General features: G+C 51.9%; 1 protein-coding gene across 1 annotated transcript; it reads right to left on the bottom strand.

Annotated features, from left to right (window-relative positions):
* Window positions 1-19,314: 19,314 nt before the first annotated feature.
* Window positions 19,315-20,250, bottom strand: LOC309603246 (olfactory receptor 14A16-like; the record flags this gene model as incomplete). Its single annotated transcript, XM_082338134.1, has 1 exon — window positions 19,315-20,250. One exon carries the CDS (start codon window positions 20,248-20,250, stop codon window positions 19,315-19,317), a length of 936 nt encoding a protein of 311 aa, XP_082194260.1.
* Between the last annotated feature and the right edge of the window lie 2,166 nt (window positions 20,251-22,416).

The following is a 22,416-nucleotide window of genomic DNA, read 5'->3' as shown; positions in this document are numbered from 1 at the left end:
CGGGGTCGTCCAAAAACGACCTGGCGTCGGATGGTGGAGATTGAGAGGAACGGCACGGCATGCAGCCGCAGACCGATCAAAGTGGAAGAACGATGTTCGCGCCTTGTGTGCCTCCTGGCACTGAGAGAATTCAGCTTCAGCAGCCTCCCCTGGTAACCATAGAGACACTGGGGTCATGGGTACCGATTGTGTTTTTCCCAGAGCGTTTAAGACAATCACATTTCTAGAGGGTACCGAGATCCTGCATTGTTCCGCTTCTGTTCGACTCAGTGCAGTGATTTGTATCCCCGTGTCGATTAAAAAGGTTACCGGTCTTTTCTTGGGTCCCACCGCTACCATGAGCAGCATGTCTCCCTTTGCATTGCAGGCGAGCTGTCTTATGAACATCCACCCTCCTCCCTCCCCCTCCCCTTCAGGGGACGGAGGTTTTAGTTCTCCGCCATCTTTTCTCCCCCCGGCTGGTTTCTCCCCAAAGTTTATCAGGGTGGGGTGCTAGGAGTTGGCCTCGAAGTGGCCCCTTGCTCTGACCATCTCTGCACGAGCTGCTCCAATTTCTCGGTTGGGAGCCCGTCCATTAAATCTCGGGGAACGCCTTTCTGGAGCCCCAACTGCCACAGTCCCTGTCGGCTCAGGGGCTTTCCTTTCCCAGTCGGGTCCCCGCCGCTCCCAAGGGGTGACTGCCGCCCACTAACTCGTTCTGCCGCCCGCACAGCCCTGGTCTCAGTTCTGTGGGGTAGTCCACCAACAGGGCCGTATTTCCTCCCCAAATCAATTAACTCCTGAGCCACCTCCCCCCACGTCCATACTTTCTTCCCTAGCCGCCGGTAGTCAGGGCTCGTTATCCCCTCCCGAGCGGCTGCAATCCTTTCTCCCCCGGGGGTGTTATAAATCCGCCCCTGCAATTGGATCCCAAGGGGTTTCAGGGAGTCGGGCAGTCCCCATATCAGGGGGGTCGTTCTCTCCGGGTCTACAGGCATTAACACTGGCGAGCCCAGGTGGGGCTTGAGCTCCCGGTCATACATCATCTGAAGGCACGCCACCTTTTGCACACTCTCTACTAATTGATCTACCGTGCCCGTTATAGCTAAGGGGATTGAGATAAGAACAGTTTAATAACTCAAGTAAAATAAAAATAGAACAGTAGTAATAATAATAATAACAATAATAATAATAAGTAATAATAGTACAATAGTAATACAAAGCAAGCGATACACTCTAGAATTGCTCACCACCCGCCGACCGATGCCCAGCCCGTCCCTCAAGCAGCGATCGTTGCCCCTACCCCGGCTAACTCCCCCAGTTTATATACTGAGCATGACATCACATGGTATGGAATAGCCCCTTGGCCAGCCTGGGTCAGCTGTCCTGGCTGTGCCCCCTCCCAGCTTCTTGTGCACCCGGCAGAGCATGGGCAGCTGAAAAGTCCTTTACCACTGTGAGCGCCACTTAGCAACTACTTAGCAAGAACAAAACGTCAGTGTATCCTCGACATTGTTCTCATCCTAAACCCAAAACACAGCCCCATACCAGCTACCAAGAAGAAAATTAGCTCTATCCCAGCTGAAACCAGGACACCTGCAGAGGGAAGTGGCCACGTGTCAGGAGAGATGCCCCTCTGCTGTGCCAGAGCTCTGGCTGCACAGGAGGCAACTCCTGCCCTGGACCACACGGCCTTGAGGGCAGAGGCTGTGCTGGGTGCGACACGAGAGCAGGGGTCTTGTGCAGAGGAAGGTGTCTGCATTGGAGGGGATGGCAGGGAGCTTCCCAAATTTTCCCTCCCCTGCCATTTGGGGTTGGAGGTTCCTAGAGCTCTCTGCCCATGTCTCTGCTGCCTGGAGCTATCCCTGCCGGGAACTGTTGCTCTGCCCTCCAGTTTTTCCCTGTCAGGGATCACAGACCCCATCGCCCACTCCTGTCTGCTCAGCTCTGACCTCAAGAAACCTCCCCGTTCCAGGCACTCTCTAGAGGTACTCCCCGCTTGCAGGCAGGCAGGATCAGGTCAGAGAAACCCTGCTGAGGCCAGCAAAGGTGGTGCTGGTGCTCTCTGGAGGGAGAGGAGTGGATGCAAGCAGTTGCCTTGGCTCCTACCAGACCTCCTGATCTCTCAGGGTGGCAGCTCAGACTCTCAGGCTCCCTCGCCAAACGCAGCAGCGCCTTTTCCCTTTGTCCTGAAACAGCAGGAAACTGAAAGCACAGCCTCAGGAAAGCTCTTTAGCTTTAAGGGATCCCCTGCCTTGCTCTTCCTCTGCAAAAGTCCCCTCTGAAATGCCCTGGGCAGCTCTGGCTGCACAGCCTGCCTTCACCCCTTCCCCCTGGTCTAACATGAGCCCCTGGGCTGGGAGGCCTCCTGACAGACCCTGCAGGCTGGAGCCTATGAACGCTTTCGGAGACCCTTCCCGCAACGGCAGCTGCATTGCCCTGCACCAAGAGACTTACCGTGGCAAGGGCTGCAAAGGTTTCTTCCCTTGCAGCTCTCCTCTCTCCTCCCACTCCAGCCTGCCTTTAATTGCGCTCTGCCCTACTCCTTTGCCCAGAGCCCTGCTGCACTTGGCAGAGGAGTTGCTCCTTGGCCGAGCTGTCTCTCTGCACTGCTGCCTGCTTACCAGGAGCTCCCTCCACGCCAGGAGCCTGTCTCAGCCCCGGAGGAGGGGACCTGCCCAAGACGTCACTGTCTCTGCCCCCCACCCCACTCGGCGCTCCCTCCAGGTGTCCCTGGGGCTCTCCAGGAACCTGCTTGAAGTAATGTCCTTTCTCCTCTACAAGACACACTTAGGTCTGAGAATCCCCCTTCCTTGGCCCATCATGAGACAGGACACCTGGACACTGCCAGGGAGGCATCTCCTTTAGCCATGCTGAGGGAAGGCAATCAGCTGAGTCAGTGGAGGCATCTCATGCTGGATTTGTAGTGCTGGGGCTGGAAGGGACCTCAGCTCCCTCCCACGCCTGCCACAAACCCCCAGGAGGTGGGATTCCCCTTGCTTCTGTCATGGCGTCTGTTAAAAATAGGCACCTGTACTCGTTTTTTATGGTCCCAAAGTCATTGATGGAGATGGAGACCAGGAGCTGACACACAAGCCCCTGGTGACATTTGAGGTGCCAGATGTAGTCCAGGATAATGGAGCAGTACTGAGATACTGGGAAACATCTAGGGGAATCATCCTGCAGCCTGGTGAGGATCTGTCGTTATGGGAACCTCATCCATCATTATGGCACCACCTGCCACCCACTCCAGCATGCCTCTGCTGGGAAGCCAAGCCTTGCCACACACGGGCTCCCATCTCTGGGGACCAGGTTTCCATGTGACAAGTCTGCCCTTGGCCCTGGTGCCACATCTGAGGTGCTGCAGCCCAAATGGGCACCAAAGCCCACAGCCTGGGGCACAGAGAGCAGGAGCCCCGTGTGCCATCACAGAGCTGTGACATCAGTGGAATAACAGCTGAGGTGGGGAAGGACAGCTCCCATGGCTTTTGTGGTTGCTGGAGATACAGCGTCTTGAGGAGAGACTGAGAGGGGAGATGAGAAGTGGGGGATGCCTTGTGTGATGTGAGGGCAGCTCAGATAAGTCGAGGTTCTCATTGGGACAAGCAATAGCTTAGGTGGCAGCTGTGTGTGGGTCAGCTTCTAAATGGGCCACCCACTCTTCTGCTCACCTGGGTCTGGTACTCCCAAAAGAGGAAGGGCTCATCAGGAATGTGAAGACCAGTGTCAGCCTTGGCTGTAGTGACCAAGAAACGGTTGTCTCCCAGATCCCCAGGGAAATGGGGAAGGAGAGAGCACAAACACCATACATCATAGAGTGATAATGTGGTCTGTTGAGGGCACTGGCAGGTGGGATCCCATATCAGGGCCCTGAGAGCATCCATAGGCCTTCATGGCCATGACCAGCCTCAGCTGGGGCCTCTACCTGCATCTCTGTCCATGGGCCCAGCAGACCATTGAAGCCAGGCCTGAGTTTCAGCCCCAGCTTGATCTATACTGTAGGTGTATGGGTCTCCAGACACGGCCATGGACACCGCCTTGCCTGTCCATGGACCTTGTTGAGTCAGACTTGCAGACTCACTTCCCAGCTTGATTCTTTATGGGGCGTACAAGGGGATGACACCATGGCCCTCCAAGTGCCAGACCCCAGCTGATTCACAGAGGCCTAAGGGCCTTTCTGCTGCCTTTCCTGCTGTCGCTTAGTCAGGTTTTGGGAGGAGAGAAAAGCAAAGCAGGTGAGATTTCTGGTGCCAATGACTGAAATGGGGGAGCAGAGCCTTCCTATATGAAATGATCTAAAGGCTATGCTAGTTCACAGCTGTTCTCTTCAGCTCCTTTCTCTGAGGCCTTAAATCTTCTGCAGGAAGCTGGAAATGCTGAGATCCCTCCATCTCCCTCTCCCGTAGCAATGAAGTTGATAGTACCCAAGTCAGAGGCTTGCTTTCAATTCTGTTTCCAGCCTAAAGCGCCCCAAGGTCTCGAGATATGCCAGGACACTTGCCTAAGGAAGCCACTCCTCTGGACAAGAAGGTGGATGTTCCCAGGAATCTCAAGAGGCATGGCATACCCATAGCTGTGTTCAGGGAGCTGGCCAAATGCTCCATTTCTGTAACGCTGGTCTAGATTGTGGCCTGGGACATGTCTAAACTCTCCCTCTGGATGCTGACATTTACTGAGGAACCTGGTCTGACCTCAGAGCTGGCCCTGCTTGGAGCTGGGCATTGGACTACAGATCACCTGAGCTCCCTTCCAACCTAAATTGTCCTATGACTATATGATGTAGAGGCCCTCACCTCCACCTTAATCTTTTCTCACAGGGCACGTGGTCAAGGCCCAGGCTCCTGGAAGAGTTGGTGGGAAAGAGACTGCAGGGGGACTCTAGTCCAGCCTCCAGGCTGGCTGTGACTGTGGAGCTGAAACCTGAAGAGCTCCAAAGGTGGAGATCACAGCAACACTCCTCCTAGTCCATTTTATTTTTCTTAAGTCTCGGCCTAAAGCTGCCAAGAGGCAGTTTGTGGCTGTTGCCTCTCTCATACCATCAGGCACTGCAGAAGAGAGCTTGGATTTGTCACCTCTCCAGGTGGGTGTAAGCTCTTGTTAGGTTGCCCCATGCCTCCACTTCAGCAGGCTAGAGAGGCCCAGCTCCCTCAGACTCTCCTCACACCTCCTGCTTTAGGCTCCTCACTCCATCTTGGCAGACCTCCTCTGGGCCCTCTCCAGTCTCTCCACTTTCCTTTTGAAATGCAAAGCCCACGGGCTCCTATGGCAGCCATCATGACTCGCAGGCCCTTCTCCTCAGGGCACTCCCTAGCTGGTATGGTCACTGCCCATGCTGCTGCATGGAGTTGTTCTCCAGCTTTTCCTTCCAAGCCTTCAGGTTTCTGTTGGCCAAATCCCCAGAGGTGTCGAGGTCTCTCTGGACTGAACCTCCAGCAGTCAAGCACTGAAAGTACATGTGCTGATGCCCATCCTGAGTCATGGTGCCTTTAACAAGGCCATAACTTAAGCAGCTGCAGGACACTACTGATGATAAGAGTACTAGTGTAATGGAGTTGCTAATCAAGGGAGAAAGCACTGTGATAACCATCTCAGAAACAGCAAAGGTGGGTACAAAGTGAGGAAAGGCAGCGCCAGTGGGGAAATGGTGAAAAGGGGTTGGCTTTTTGCAGGGGCGGGGCTAAGGCTGGTTCAAGAGTAGCACTTGAGAGGTGGGAAATTAATGAAAAGGAAATGAATGGTGAAGCAAAGGAAGTGACCCGGGCTGTTTGGGGATACCTGTCAAGTAGCCCTGCATCTGAGCCACACAGCCTGGAGCAGGACAAGCAAGCTGCAGCTGCTCTGACTGTACTGACATGTGACTTTCTTCCAGCGTCACAGGAAACCTGAGAGCTTTCCTTACCGTCACCACTGCCTTGCTGAAGTAGGATTTACCCCTGGTAAGTCCATGCTGACTGCTTTTGGGCACCCTCATCTCTTTTAGGTGCCCAGAGAAGTCACCCAAGAGGACTCTAATTGATGGCAGACTCCTCACCACAGTGAGCTTGTACAGCCTGGGGTTCCCAGGGTCGCACCTTGGGCCCCTTTCAAAGATGGGTGCAACATTGCCTTGTCCTCACTCACAAGAGACCTCTGCCCATCCCAAGTCAAAAGGGAGATTCAAAAGGAATATTGATCTTCCCCTGTAACTCCATTACCACCATTTTGCCTGTGACACAGTCTGTTCAGTTTCTCTAATCTTTCATATATTTGCACCTTGTTCTTTGTTCATTCCGATACCTCTCACCTCTGCAGCTGCTTTGAGCTTCAGGGAGTAAAAGCTTAGTTCTCTTTCAACACTCTAATTGTCTCCTTAGCCAGCTCTTTAATTGTCTTTATGTCTATCTTTTTGTATCCACCTACCTACCCTATGCTGCTGCTTTGAGCTTCAGGGAGTAAATTTGGCCTGTCTTTCAGTAGTCTAATTGTCTCTTCAGCCAACTTTTTAGTTATATCTCTCTTTTTGTATCTACCTATCTAAAATAAAAATAAAATAAAAAATAAAAATAAAAATATTTCTCATAAGATTATCCCTTGTAGAAAGGCAACCTCATTAGAGGTAACTTGAATTGAGCATATGGTTACAGAGTGTGTTATGAAACCCAATCATGCTTTACTTTGCTTGCAAATAGGAAAAATTCTTCTGTGCCTGTGTGCAGCCAGTTCTCGAAGGAGAGCAGGTGGGAGATGGTGCAATGGAGCTGTAGCATCCAGCTGCAGACTTCAGGGCAGAAGTCTGATGTAAGGAACAGTGATGCAAGTCCCAGGGGGCCAATGTCAGAAATGGGGAGGTTTGGGAGGGAAGGAGCAAGGTTGTCCATACAGTGTCAGACTTCAAGGGACTGATTCTGCTACCTGTCCAAACCTCCTGAGGAGACACTCTGGATCATTATCACCTGGAGGATGCTGCTATAACCTCCTCTCTAAACTAAAAGGTAATAAAATATTCCTTTTAAAAGAAAAAATAATTCTTATTCGGTGCACTTTGAAATCTTCCTCCTTAACTACACTATGAAACAGCTCCAATTAGAGATACAAGTCTTGAAGACTTGAAGAAAATTACAGAAAGATAAAGAGCTCGTTAGGGCATTTGGGGCTCATTCCATGAACCTCAGATACTGAGAGGAGACTGAACAAACTGCTCAAGAAGTCAAAGTCAGAAGCAAACCCCAAAGTACCTTGAAGTATTAATGGGCCCCACTGAGGACCATTACTGACAAAGCCTCCCCATGGACTTGTTAGAGCAGATAATTGGAGGCCATGATAGCAGGTAGGCAAAGGCACTGTGCAGGTGCCTGTAATGCTGAGCAAACCCTTTGGTTTGTTTTATGAAGCAGAAAGGCCAAACCCTGACCCCCAGGCCCTGGGAAGACAGATCCCGAGACCCTCCAATTAAAGTTCCATCTCACCAGCCTTGCTGGCAGAGGCAACTGCTATAGCCAAGATGACAAAGACCCCAGTCCTGTTGGGCCTTTCAGCCTTGCTAGATCTCTTGGCCATCTCTGCTGCAGGCTGTCCTACACTGTCCCATGCCTGCAACTCTTTCCCTTCAGGCTGCTGACATCCTTCTTGCTTTCCCACCTACCTCTCACCCTGGCATTTCTATACCTTCACTGATGGCTCTTTACTCTCACTGGCCATTCCTTGAAACACAAAGCCATGGGCTGATCCAGACTCCCTCTGGGTCACCTCTTGTACCACAAGGCTACCCTTTCAGTGACATTTCTTTTTCCTCACATCCAGTCTGAACCTTCCAAGCTGCTCTTTGTGGAGGTTTCCTTCTCTTGCCACTACCAAGCAAAAGCTCCATCATCTCTGAAAACACCCCTCAAGCAGTTACAGGCTACTACTGTAGTGCCCTGAGCCTCCACTTCACCAGGCTAAAGAAGCCCAGGTCCCTCAGCCTCTCCACACAGGCCCCAATCCCCATCCTGCCAGATCTCCTCTAGAACCCCTCCAGGTACTCCCCATTCCTCCAGACCAGGGAGCCCCACACCCAGACACACTACTCCAGATGTGGCCACACCAGTGCTGAGACAAGGGGGATGATGATAACTCCCTTCTCTGGGTGCCCATGCTCCAACCAATGCAGCCCTCTACACAGCTGGCTTTCTTCATGGTGAGCAGGTACCACTGCCTCCTATGGCATTCCTCTTAGTGCCCAGGCGCTTCTTCTCAGGGGCACTCCGGAGCTGCTCAGGTCCCAGCCTGCCCTCATGTTGGGGCTTATTCTACCCCAAAAAAAAGCACGTGCAACTTCCTCCTTCCTGAGGTTTCTGTTGCCAAATCCCAGAGTTTCTCAAGGTGCCTCTGGAGTGAAGCTCTGTTGGCACAGCTGTTACTGTGTACGGACAGATGGCCCACCAGCTTAGTGGTGCCTCTGACAAGATAACAGCATGAGGAATTGCAGGACACTACAGCTAATAGAAGGAGGTACTGGTTTAATGGAATTGCTGACCAAGGCAGGAGTTCCCATGATGACAAGCTCAGAATCACGAAATGAGGGTACACAGGAAGCCAAAGTAGGGCCAGGGAGGCAAGGGTAAAGAGAGATGTGCTGCTTGCATGGGAGGGTACTGGGGTGGTCAAGGGGAAGAAATTGTGAGTGGGAAAAGAGGGGAAAAGGAAATTTGAAGCAAAGGAAATAATCAGGGCCTTTGAGGGGTACCTGCCAAGCAGCCCCGCATCTGGGCAACAATGCCTGGAGTGGGACAAGAAAGGCACAGATCATCTGACCAAGCCTCTTTCTGGCTGACTTCAATGGTCACGGGGAACCTGAGTGCTTTGCCTCCCATCATAAAGAAAAGAGCTGTTGTGGATGGAAGCACAGAATCATTCCTGCTGGAAGGGACTTCAAGAGATCTCTAGGCCAACCTCCTGCCTCAGCAGGGTCAGCGACGGGCTCAGAGCAGGTTGCTCAGGAGCTTATTCATTTTGGGCTTGAAAAGCTGCAAGGATGGAGATGACACAAGCTCTCTGGGAAATCTGCTTCAGTGCTTGAGTGTCTTGATGGGGAGAAGGATTTTCCTCCCTTGTTTCAGCTGATGCCCAGTGGCCCTCATCCTCCCATCATGCACAACAGTGAAGAGCCTGGCTCCATTTTCTTGCTGGTACCCAAGAAGATGTGGGAAGGCTGTTATTAGGTCTCCCCAAAGCTTTCTCTTCTCTTCTCCTGGCTTTGCACCTTTGCAGCAAAGGCAGACACTGGCATCCTGGGCTGCGTTGGGAAGAGCACTGTGAAAGGGTTGGTGGAGGTGATCCTTCCTCTCTGCTCAGCTCTGCTACAATTTGTCTTGCTGACTTCCCTCAGGGATTTCTGCCCTACCACCTCACTCGCACTGCAGCCAAAGCTGCCCTCCACATCTTCCACCAGTCCTGCCTTGTCTTCTTGTGAAAAACAAGTCCAGGAGAGCATCCCCCCATGTTGGGTCAGGGACCACCTTCCACCTTCCCTCTAAGCAAGGCCTTCCAGCAGAGGTCCATGGTCTTCAAAATCCCCAGTGGCTACCAGGGCCTAAATTTGTGTCCCTTACTCCAGCTGCCTAGAGGACACCTCATCCTCTTCCCAACCTTCCTCAGGCAGTTCAGGGATCCTAACCAGAAGACCATTGTACATCAAGGAGTTAGTCATCCATGTAATGGTAAATCTGAGGAGACCCAGGCCTGTGCTATGCTGTGCTCCATGTGCAGCTTGGCCTTCAGGCCGTGTTGTGCTGAGCATATTGCTGGGTTGCAGGATAAACTTGATTGTAATGAGAAGTCTGCAGGAAGCTCCCACCTGGTGCTGGTGATTAGGCCAACTGCTTGTCCTTCCTTTTATCTAAAACTGCAACAACAAATTCACATGTGAACCCCCTCTTCTGGGGCTTTCTACTGAAAGGAGGACTTGAATTTTTTTCTTCTAAGAAAACACTGAAAGTGATCACAGGAGCAAAATGGGAAAACCCTTCTACAGACGGGATCTGCAAGACTTGCTGCACCAGCTGACTGGACAGAAGTAACCTCACCGGGATCTTCCAAGCCACGTGCCTGCTGCTGGCCTTTCAGCTTCTCCAGTAGGCACAACCAAATCATGTGGGCACTGCTGTCCCATCGGGTACTCAGGTGGAAGGGACATGACAGCCCCTGTCCAAGCCCTCTTCCTGCATGGGCCTACCAGGTACTTAGGGATTCCCACAATCAACTTGCCAACCACGTGCCTTCTGCTGGTCTGGCAGAGACCCTGGCAGATGTGAGCCTCAAAGCACATATCCCAGCCATGAGTCAAGGGCTGACCTATCAGCTACTGCAGAAAGAAGTGACCTCACAGTCCCGTTCCCAGCCATGTTCCTGCTGCTGCCTTACCAACTCCAGAGACAGAAGTGACCTCACAGCCACCTTCAAGGCCTTGTGCCTCCTGCTGGCCCAGGAGATCCTGAGGCACAGCTGACCTCACCATAGCATTCCCACCCATCTCCTCCTTGTGGCCTATGAGCTGATCAGACACAGGTCACCTCACATTCCTCTTCCAATGCCATGCGACTGTTCTGGGACCTCACGATCCCTGCCCTGTTCAAGGGGCCAAACAGCTTAAGTTAGGGTTAGGAAAGGGTTGAAGGTGAGGGGATTAGAGCACGGGAAATAACGGCTTTGGAGCTTAGGTGTTGAGGTTAGGGTTTAGGGACTACAGCTCACCTTTCATGGTTAGGGATTAGGCAAAGGTTTATAGGGTAGGTTTGGTGTTCTGCTGAGGGTGTCTGGTTAGTGTTTAGGGTAGGGGCTACCTTTGTGGATGAGGGTTTTGTTTAGGCCTGGGGTGAGGGCTAGGGTTAAGGCCAACATTTTAATGCTAGAGGTATGGGCAAGGGATTAGGGCGATCAATAGGGTAGGAGTACAGGTAAGGGGTTCTGTGTTTGGACTTTGGTTTCGAGGTAAACTTTGAGATGAGGGATTGGAGTAGTGGATTCCTTGCAGGATGAGGGGTAGCATTTAGGGGCAGGCTTAGGACTTAAGTTTTCTGATTAGAAATAGGGTAAAGGCCTAACATGAATATTTTCACAGTCAGTGTTGCGGAGGCATCAACATTACCTGAACTCATCTTACCTCTTCAAAATCTTTCATTTCTTTTGGCCAAGCCCCTCTTCCCTCCCCCAAACCTACCATCTTCCAGTCCCAGCTACCCCTGACCTCCCCAAAACTTTCGTCTTGTTGGGTACCGTAATGTAAGGGCTTTCAAGACCTCCAGGTGTCTGTCTTCCCACTGCTGGCCAGTCCGAAGTGCCCTCAGAGCCAGCAGCCAAGGGGACACAATGTGCTGCTGTGCTGGAGAGGTCCCTGCTCAGCCACCCCAGCAGTGCTGGCGGCAGGTGATGCCCTCCCCCACCCCCGAGGTACTCTGCCTGCATCCCAGCTCATGCTCCAGAAGGGCTCCCATATCTCCTGGGACACATTTCCCACACGGGTGCTTCAGCTACCCCAGGGCATCCTGGAGGCAGTGACCACCTCTGTGTGGATAACTGAAGCAAGGCCTGAACGAAGATTTTAGGACAAACTTGAAACCTCTGCAGAAAAGAACTCTTTGGAAGAGCTGAAAAAGTCTTCCTTTCCAGCATTGATAAAGTTTTATGAATTTTCAGGATTTTTTTTTTTACAGTTCTGTATTAACAGCACCAAGGGTATGTACTAACAAGCCAATTACGCTCTCTCTCGCTATGTGAATAGTTTTCTGCAGCCACTTATCAAAATAAATGTTCTTCCCGATGGTTCAAATGGAGAAACATTGCTCAGAGGAACTACTGTGTTTATATTGGCACATTTTCTCTCTCTAATTCTGCCCCTCTGTCTTTTCTCCTTCCACTGCCTATTCTGTCTTCAATGAGCTCTTCAAGGGAAAGACTCTTTGACGATAATATGTCATTGTCCTGGTTTCAGTTGGGATAGAGTTAATTTTCTTCTTCGTAGTTGGTATGGGGCTGTGTTTCGGGTTTAGGATGAGAACAATGTGGATGATACACTGATGTTTTGGTTCTTGCTAAGTAGTGCTAAGTAGTTGCTAAAGTGGTGCTCACACTGGTCAAGGACTTTTCAGCTTCCCATACTCTCGGGGTGCACAAGAAGATGGGAGGATGCACAGCCAGGACAGCTGACCCAGACTGGCCAAGGGGCTATTCCATAGCACATGACATCATGCTCAGTATATGAGTGGGGGGAGTTGCCCCCCACCACATTCTGGTGTCCCTGGGGCTCTCCAGGAACCTGCTTGAAGTAATGTCCTTTCTCCTCTACAAGACACACTTAGGTCTGAGAATCCCCCTTCCTTTGGCCCATCATGAGACAGGACACCTGGAGACTGCCAGGGAGGCATCTCCTTTAGCCATGCTGAGGGAAGGCAATCAGCTGAGTCAATGGAGGCATCTCATGCTGGATTTGTAGTGCTGGGGCTGGAAGGGACCTCAGCTGCCTCCCATGCCTGCCACAAACCCCCAGGAGGTGGGATTGCCCTTGCTTCTGTCATGGTGTCTGTTAGAAATAGGCACCTGCACTCCTTTTCTATGGTCTCACGATCAGAGATGGAGACCAGGAGTTGACACACAAGCCCCTGGTGACATTTGAGGTGCCAGATGTAGTCCACGATAATGGTGCAGTACTGAGAGACTGGGAAACATCTGGGGGCATCATCCTGCAGCCTGGTGAGGATGCCAGCTGAAATGACGGCAGATGCCCACATTTTGGACATCACCACCCGTCCCTACTCACGCTGTTCAGGGCCACCCATAGAAGTGTCCAGCTGACCAAATGCAGTTCTGTGCCCGAGGAAGAGTGAAGTCTCTCTCTTTCTCCCCTCCTTTAGCTGTATTGACCAGCTCTGCACTGTCTGTAACAAGAGTTGTCTCACACATCCCCATGGAGCCCAACCTAATGCAGGGCAGCTGCTCACAGAATGGCCAAATACAGGCCTGTAGGGCTCTGTGAGACACCAAGGCTCTCCACCAAACCTGCCTGTGGCTGGCAGGGACAGCACAGGACCTGCAGGAAAGCCACGTCCCCTCAGAGCGGGTGCGTGACAGACACCCCAGGCGGCATCTCCGATTCCTTCGGTGCTTGTGTGCAAGTGACTGATCCCCACCCCTGCAGTGAGGCCAGCTCTGTCCCATCTCTATCCGGGAGATGCAAGGCACTGAATGAATTGGAAGCACATTGCACTGGGGTCTCCACTTGTGGGCCTACATTCTCAGCTTCTTCTGGTTCTCCTCTCCCCCATCCTTACTCACCCTCAAAGAGTCCAATGAATCTAGAGGTCAAGAGGTTGGGTGAGCCCTTGTGGGTGAGGATCGGAGGAGAGGCCAGTTTGGGCGACATCGTGGCGGGATATAAAGAACCTGCAATGAAGGGGAGGAGGTGGACAAGCTCTTACTTAAGCAACTCAAGGAAGTCTCCAGATCAGTGACCTGGGGCTCTTTCTGGGGACTTTAATGACCCTGACATTCATTGGAGGGGGAAGACAGCACTGTGAAAAGAGACCAATAGGTTTCTGGAGGATGTTGGAGCAATTGCTTAGGAAAGCCACCAGCTGGACCAACATAGACGATGCTCACCTGGCTCAGGTCCTTGCAGACCATGAAGAGCTGGTCAGGGACATGAAAACCAGTGTCAGCCTTGGCTGTAGTGACCATGAAATAGGGGGGTGCAGCTCTTGAGCAGCCTGAGGAAGGAGAGGAGCAGAGTGCAGGTGTCGGACGTCAGAGGGGAAGACTTTGGCGTGTTCAGGGGGCTTTAAGTGGGGATCCTGTGGGCAGGAGTGAGGGGCAGCACAACGCAGTACAGCTGGTCTTCAATGACAGAATCGCCCACAAAGAGCACGGGTGAGTCCACAGCCGACAAGACCAGCTTGGGTCAAGAGGGAACTCATGAGGAACTCCATAGGTAAATGGAAGCAGAGAGGAGGTGGATGCAGACGCTCACTTGAGATGGAGGAATTCAGAAATAGGCTTTAGGAAACCCACAGCTTCCCTAGAGATGACCCTTGCCAGGGAGTCCAAGGTACCCTAACTGCTTCAGTACAGTTAATGCTTCGGTAACAGTTACAGAAGAAACAGATAATGCGGGGCTACTCCTGAATTCAGTGAGAGCAGATGCAGAGAGGTCTGACATACTCTGTGTCCTCTTTGTCTCAGTCTTTCCCAGCAAGGTCTTCAAGGCCTTTGTACCTCCCGGCAGCACCCAAGGACATCCCTCATCGTCATCTTTGAAAGGTCAAGGAGATCAGGGAACTCCCTGAAGACTGAAAAAAAGCAAATGATGCAAGCATCCTCAAAAAGTCCCAGCAGATGAGCTGGGGCACTAAAGGCTGCTTAGGCTCACTTTGGTTGAGGAGTGTGTCCCTTGGCATATCCTCTTGGATCCCAAGTTCGGACAGTGCATACTGCATGGTGGAATAAGTTGACGGGTGAAGAAACGATTGGCTGCTTGGGCTTGGAGGGACATGGTGAACTGCAAACTAAGCAAATAGAAAAGTAAAAGAAATATGAACAAATGAAGCAAAAGATATGTCTTATTGCACTCTGTGGCGATTAAAATTCCTTAGGCCCTTTTCCTCCCTCTTGATTTCTTTCAAAATATTTGTCCTGTGGTGAGGCAGGAGGCCTGGTTTGGTTTGGGTTTCTTTTCTCTTTTTTTTTAATGAAGGACAATTTTGGGAATCAGGGTGGATTGAGTTCCAGGAGCACAGATGCCTGGTGTCCCCCTCCTCCATCTGCAGTTTCAGTTGGAGGGTCCCCGTCTCCCATGGCCCCTTGCGGTCACTCCCAGTCCCGGGTGTGGGTATCAGGCCCACCAGGACCTCCTGAAGTGGCACTGGAGGCTTCTGGTCAGGAACTGAGCTCGGCCTGCAAAGATGAGGACATGTGCTCAACATTTACGTAGGATGGGAACATTTTCATCCGCTGAAATGTTTGAATACTTTTAACCGAGAGTGAATATTTATCCAGTGTTGCCATCATGAAACTTTCCAGGATGTGCGCTGCTCTCAGGAGAAGAAACCTGCATCTTCCCAGCACTTGCTTGACCACTGCTCTGTCCAGTATGGAGTCTGTTGCATCTCACAGGAGTGATGTTTCAGGTGACTGCCGAGAGGAATGGCAGATTGGGGGTGATTGAAGTGTGTCTCTGGAGTGTCTGACAGAAAGGGTCTTGCTTTTCCTACGTATTCATACTTCATCATGAGCCACCCTGGATCAATACAAAGTGGAGATTGTTGGCATTGCTTATTCTGTAAACAGGAAAGTAAAGAAAACTGGAAAAAACAGACATCTTTAAAAAATGTTATTTCTTTTTGAAACCTTCTCATTTAGACTGTGTATTGTCATGGATTAGTTGTTAGGTCACTTAAAGAATTACCATTAAAGGTATTTGCAAAAATGATTTTAAGAGACATTTATAAAAGTGTGATTTAACAAAGTTCGATGGCAAGGTTCACTCTATTACTTATTAAATTGATGGAATATATATATATATATAAAAACAAGAAAATAGAGGTACAAGCAAATGAGAAAGATTTATACAGAGATTGAGAATTCAAGGGGCAAAGGAGGCCGTCCTGTTGAGCACAAGGTTCAGAGTGGACTCCCTTGCTTTCTAAACTCCGAGAGGAGTCGAGGTGCGACTGGATCCAATCCTAGTCACAGGCTTGGTCAATGGTTTATGTCTAAGGATTATATGTGTTTAGCAGGAGTTTAAGGTTTATTCACAGTTAAAGAGAGAAGCACAGGAACTTAGCAGCAATTAATCATTGGTTAATTTAGCATTTACACAGTGATTAAATAGGATTTACTACAAAATTTGAGTTGATTCGCACACACACAAAATATGCATGTAAAGGTACCTGTTAAAAACTCCCCTCAAGTTCAGTGAAATACTCACTTCGAATGATTGTCTCAACAGGCGAAGGTCGAGCGTCAAGGAGTGAAGGGCGCTGTAGTTCAGCCCAGGTCCTGTTGCCAGGCCTCTCTACTTTGCAAACTCAAGAGTTCACAAACTCTGAGAGGCGTCCCACTCAGAGGGAGATACCAGTGCAGCCTGCTGCGGTCCAGGAGAGCTCAAGGGGTCTCACGTGGTACCGCTGTTTATAGGGTTGCGAGGTGATTGACTTTAAGCATCAGTGACTTTCCATCCTGGCCACAAGTTAGGTCGCTAATTGCTGGAGTTCTCATACATTTCAGCAATGCTGGTACAACCCTTCCAGACCGATCTGCCTGAGTTACGATCCACAATGTTATGTTCCAAGGCTGTCAGGGGATGACTGATTATGCCAGGTGCAGCCAAGGCCTTCTTGTTCCCCACCTTGACCACGCAAGAGTTCCTAGTGCGGTCAAGGGATGCCTAACCGCCAGAATCATTGCTCAAAGGCCAAGTCTTGATAGGAGTCCCTGTGATCATAAAGCGGTCCAGGTTGGGGCGGGGGACGCACCACCACAATCCACCCCATGACCAAAGTCAATCTAGCTCTTTCCCACAGAGTGGTGGTGTGGTCTCCTATTGCCTCTGTGCCTATAAACAGAATAATGTTATATTCCAGTTGTAATTTTGAGGGAAATTTTTGACTGGTTTCCTTGATTATTAGGATTTTGTGAAACGTCACTAAGCAATTTTATATATGTGAGGAGGTTTTTGTAATAATGCTGTTTGTCTAGCTACTCCCCACACCCTACCATATCGGAAAGTGTTCAATAACAAACGTAGTATAACAAGAGTTAACAAAATCACGGTAGGATGTAGCATCTGGTTGAGTGTCCTGGTCGCTGTTGGAGACCATCCGAATAAGGATGAAATGGTCTTCATATCAGGACAGGGGCAAATACATGAAAGATGAGAGAAATGAAACACTCCATCTAACAGGCAGAGGAGTGATGAAGAAGGCACAGGTGAAGATATTTCGTTTGAATATCCCTTTTGAAAAGTCATGGGATTGGTAGAGGTCTCTTGTGAGTGAGGGCAAGCAAATGGTGCACCCATCTTTGAAAGAGGCCAAAAGTGCAACCCAGGGAACCCCAGGCTGTACAAGCTCACTTTGGTGAGGAGTAAACCATTGAATGAGTGCTCTTGGGTGACATTCCTGGGCACCCAAAAGAGAAGAGCATCGTCGTGGACTTCCCAAGGGTGAATCATGCCTCACCAACCTGGTTGCCTTCATGAGGAAGTAGCTGCGTTTGTGCATGAGGGGACAACAATGGATGTCATTTACCTCCACTTCAGCAAGCCTTTTGGCAAGGTCTCCCTCAATGTTCTTGTACCCAAGTTAGGCCATTGCAGTCTGGATGGACAGACAAACAGATGGGCAAAACGCCGCTTGGATGACGAGGCTGAGAGAGCAGTGGTGAAGGGGCCAGACTCTACCTGGAGGCCAGGGGCCATACTGGGGTTTGGTGAGGTGGCACAGGGGACTCTCCTGAGCCCTGTGCAGTTTAACACCTGTATCCATGACCCAGAGGAGGCAACTCTCACCACATTTTTCAATGTCACTAACTTGGGAGGACCATTCCTGTGCCTTAGGGATGCCTTTCAGGGGAAACCTGAGAGGCGGGAGGACTGTCCTGTGGGGACCTTCATGAAATAGAAGGAGGACAAAGGCCAGATCCTGCGCCTGGGATAGAATGGTTGGGGCCTGGAGCACATTATGGACAAGGAGAGGCTGAGAGAGCTGGGTTTTAGTGAAATCCCTCAGAGCGAAACACTGGAGCAAAGACCCGGGCCAGTTGGTGGGATCTCAATCAATGGAGATTTTCAATATTTGTTGAGATAAGGTCATGGGCGCCTGATCTAGCTGGAGGTGTCTGAGAAGTGGCTTGGCTGAGGGATGAGCTGTGGCAAGAGCTATGGGACTATAAGGGTCAGTAGGAAACTGGTTCCCTTTTTATTAATATTGGTGGTGGAGCTGGGTATCACAGAGCCCCAGAGGAGGATGGGGGTGACCATGCAGGAAACGTCCCTTGTCAGGGCTGGGGTATACAACCAGACATGGAAATAGCCAGTCTGTGGGACTGATCTGGGACAGTTTTCCCAGGAAAGCTTCCCCAGGATGTCCAGGGAACATGACACAGACTGGGCCGCTCTCTTCTGCACCTTTGGTGCCTTGCTTCCTTCACCATGATGCCTGACTCTGCACTGTCAGCACCCTGCTGGGTGTCCCCACCCTGCACACTCACACAGCTTAGCTCTACACTGGGGCTTTCCTCTCCCGGGCACTTCCCAGCCCAGCCCAGCCCCTCCCCAGCTCTCCCCACAACCCCTGCCCTCTCCCCAGCCCAGCAGAGCAGCCCAGCTTGGGCTGGTCCCACGGCAGCGCCCACCACAGGGTGCTGCAGAGCTCTGGGCACTCACCCCACAACCCCAGCCCCTCTGAAGGGCACAGCAGCTCCTGGGGGGCAGAGAGGGGGGTTCAGGCTCTGCATCAGCCCCAGGGATGGTGATGGCCCCAAGGGCATGAGGCGAGGCACTCTCTGGCTCTCCTAAATTCTTATTGTAGGTGATGCCTAATGCTGACTGAATTTGTCCCCTCCTCTGCTCCCACCAGCCCCACTGCCCAGGACAACGTGACAGTCCTGGCCCTGGGCCTCCTCAGGAAGCTCCTGCATCTCTCCAGGCTCCCCTCCCTGTTCCTGCTGGGTCCGCACTGACTCCCATAGCACTGCAGAGCCCTTGTTCATGGATAAGATGATTTAGTGCTTTACTTTTTGGGACTTCAGCATTGAGTGTGTTTCACCTTCTGAGCCTCCATTCATTGCAACCCCAGGGCACGTGGTGAGTCCCCATCCTCTCCTCTCCTCACCCCTCCAAATTCATTTCCAGGGAGTCTGGTATATGCCATCACTCCTGTCATACATGAAGAAACCTGAGGAGATAATGGGGAGATCATGGACCATCTCCTCTGCCACTGGACACCAAGACAGCTCTTAAATCAAGACCACTTTATTCAGTGGAACTGAAGAGTACCATGAGCTTAACTCTGAAAACATTGAGAACACAAGGAGAACAGACTCTTGAAAACACCAATTCCTTGGACATTTTCCTGGAAATACCTTTGGAGGAGGAGCCCAGCCTTCAGGCACTGGACCTGGGAGATTCTGTTTTATTGAAGAGCTGCTATTAGGCGTACCACATATCACACAGTGTTGTGCAAGAGTCAGAGACAACAGGATGAAACCTCATGACAAGTAGTAGAAGCCCAGCAAATAATCTATGAGCAGGATTATCACAAGTGAATAAAGCAGACGTGGGGCCTAAGATGCTAAACTCTGGGAAATGTGATGAGAAGGGAAGGCAGGTTATTGTCGATGAAACAGTGTCCGTTGACCCACTTTCCATAGGGCATCCTTGAGCTCCTTGTTCCTCATGCTATAGATGAGTGGGTTCACCACTGGAGGCACCACAGTGTACAGCACTGCCACCACTAGGTCCAGAGACGGGGAGGAGATGGAGGGAGGCTTCAGGTAGGCAAAAAACGAGGTGCTGAGAAAAAGGGAGACCACAGCCAGGTGAGGGAGGCACATGGAAAAGGCTTTGTGCCGTCCCTGCTCAGAGGGGATCCTCAGCACGGCCCTGAAGATCTGCACATAGGACACCACAAGGAAAACAAAACAGCCAAAGAATAAAAAGGCACTAACAACAATAAGCCCCACTTCCCTGAGGTAGGCATGTGAGCAGGAGAGCTTGAGGATCTGGGGGATTTCACAGAAGAACTGGTCCAGGACATTGCCTTGGCAGAGGGGGAGGGAAAATGTATTGGCCGTGTGCAGCACAGCATCGAGAAACCCAGTGCCCCAGGCAGCTGCTGCCATGTGGACACAAGATCTGCTGTCCAGCAGGGTCCCGTAGTGCAGGGGTTTGCAGATGGCCATGTAACGGTCGCAGGCCATGACAGTGAGAAGAAAATACTCTGCTGAGATCAAGAAGAGAAAGAAAAAGACCTGTGCAGCACATCCCAAGTAGGAGATGGCCCTGGTGTCCCACAGGGAATTGGCCATGGCTTTGGGGAGAGTGGTGGAGATTAAGCCAAGGTCTATGATGGAGAGGTTGAGGAGGAAGAAGTACATGGGGGTGTGGAGGCGGTGGTCGCAGGCGATGGCGGTGATGATGAGGCCGTTGCCCAGGAGGGCAGCCAGGTAGATGGCCAGGAAGAGCCAGAAGTGCAAGAGCTGCAGCTCCCGCGTGTCTGCGAATACAAGCAGGAGGAACTCATTCATGGAGCTGCCATTGGACATCTGCTGCTTCTGGGCAGGGAAACTGCCAAAGGAAATAAAAGAGAAAAATTCAGAGAAGCTTCTCTGAGCCAAATTTCATTCATTCATTGTGCAATACCTAAGGGTGCTTTTCTTTCCTGGGGGACTGTTAAACAGCTCCAAAGCTTCAGCTGTGGTTTGTGCTGGCTGAGTGTGCTGTGCAGAGCCGTGCCCTCTCCCCAGGGGCTCCTGAAGGGTCAGCCCTGCTTTCCAGCAATGACCCATGGAGGCAGCAACAGCCCAGGGTGTTTGGAGGGAGGCTTCCTGGGGAGGAGTTCCCTGTGCTGCACTAGAGCGGAGGGCAAAAAGCCCAGAAGGACGCTTTCTTCCCCAGAGGAAGGTGGGAGATGAGGTGCAGCAAATGTGTCCCGTTACACTGTGGTTTAGTATTCAGACACCCCCATCCCACTTGGGAAATGGTCTTGGAAAGGCTGGAATTCCCCCGTTGCCCCGTTACTCTCATTGTAAACTTCCGACAGTGCTCCCATCCAGGAGGGCTGCTCTGTCCATCAGCCTGGTGCCCAGCTGCTCTGGGCTTGAACCGCTCTCAGCTGCAGGACGACTGCACCCAGAGGTTGCTCTGCAAAAGACACTGGCCTGTCCTGGGAGCAGAGGGGTGCTGTGCCAGGTGCAGAGTTAAAAACACCTCTCCTTTCCAGCACAGCTCTGCAGAGTGTGAGGAAGAGGACAGGACAAGGATGCTGATTGGCATGGGCAGATCGGGTGCTCTCAGACATCTCCAGGGTCCTGCAGGAGAGCTGTGCCCTTCTGGAGGGATGCTGACAGCCCCGCAGGACTCCCTGTCCAGCAGAATCCAGTGTCTTAAGGTGCTGTCTGCTAAGGGAAGCAGTGTCTCATTGCCCAAGCACTGAGTGCAGTGTCTCGAGCCTGGAAAATGAAGAGAGGGCTTGGGCACCTTGGTCCCATGGAAACACCTCCAGGGCAGCGCCCTCCAGGTCAGGGCCAGAGCAGGCACTCCACACCCCCACCCCTTGCCCCACACCACCACCGTTCCTGCCAGGGACCCCACGAGCAGGAAGAAGAGCAGCACAAGCAGGTGGAGGACCAAAGCAGAACTCTGTGACTCTCCTCCTAAGGGAAGCAAGGAGAGGAGAGGCGGCCGGGCACTCAGGAAAGCCTTCTCCTTACCCAGCAGAGCACAGCAGCTGCCAGTTAGCAAAAGCCCCGGGCAGTCGCTCGCAGCCCCTTTGCCCTGCAGAGGGAAGCGGCCACGTGTCAGGAGAGATGCCCCTCTGCTGTGCCAGAGCTCTGGCTGCACAGGAGGCACCTCCTGCCCTGGACCACACAGCCTTGAGGGCAGAGGCTGTGCTGGGTGGGAGACGAGAGCAGGGGTCTTGCTCAGAGGCAGGTGTCTGCATTGGAGGGGATGGCAGGGAGCTTCCCAACTTCTCCCTCCCATGGCATTTGGGGTTGGAGGTTCCTAGAGCTCTCTGCCCATGTCTCTGCTGCCTGGAGCTATCCCTGCCGGGAACTGTTGCTCTGCCCTCCAGTTTTTCCCTGTCAGGGATCACAGACCCCATCACCCACTCCTGTCTGCTCAGCTCTGACCTCAAGAAACCTCCCAGCTCCAGGCACTCTCTAGAGGTACTCCCCGCTTGCAGGCAGGAAGGAGCAGGTCAGAGAAACCCTGCTGAGGCCAGCAAAGGTGATGTTGGTGCTCTCTGGAGGGAGAGGAGTGGATGCAAGCAGTTGCCTTGCCTCCTACCAGACCTCCTGATCTCTCAGGGTGGCAGCTCAGGACTCTCAGGCTCCCTCGCCAAACGCAGCAGCGCCTTTTCCCCTTTGTCCTGAAACAGCAGGAAACTGAAAGCACAGCCTCAGGAAAGCTCTTTAGCTTTAAGGGATCCCCTGCCTTGCTCTTCCTCTGCAGAAGTCCCCTCTGAAATGCCCTGGGCAGCTCTGGCTGCACACCCTGCCCTCACCCCTTCCCCCTGGTCTAACATGAGCCCCTGGGCTGGGAGGCCTCCTCACAGACCCTGCAGGCTGGAGCCTATGAACGCTTTCGGAGACCCTTCCCGCAACGGAAGCTGCATTGCCCTGCACCAAGAGACTTACCGTGGCAAGGGCTGCAAAGGTTTCTTCCCTTGCAGCTCTCCTCTCTCCTCCCACTCCAGCCTGCCTTTAATC

The sequence above is a fragment of the Platalea leucorodia genome (assembly GCF_965183815.1).
Source record: "Platalea leucorodia genome assembly, contig: HAP1_HAP1_SCAFFOLD_24, whole genome shotgun sequence".
Lineage (NCBI taxonomy): Eukaryota > Metazoa > Chordata > Aves > Pelecaniformes > Threskiornithidae > Platalea > Platalea leucorodia.
Note: the sequence above shows the minus strand (reverse complement) of the source record. Positions and strands in the feature narration are given on the sequence as shown.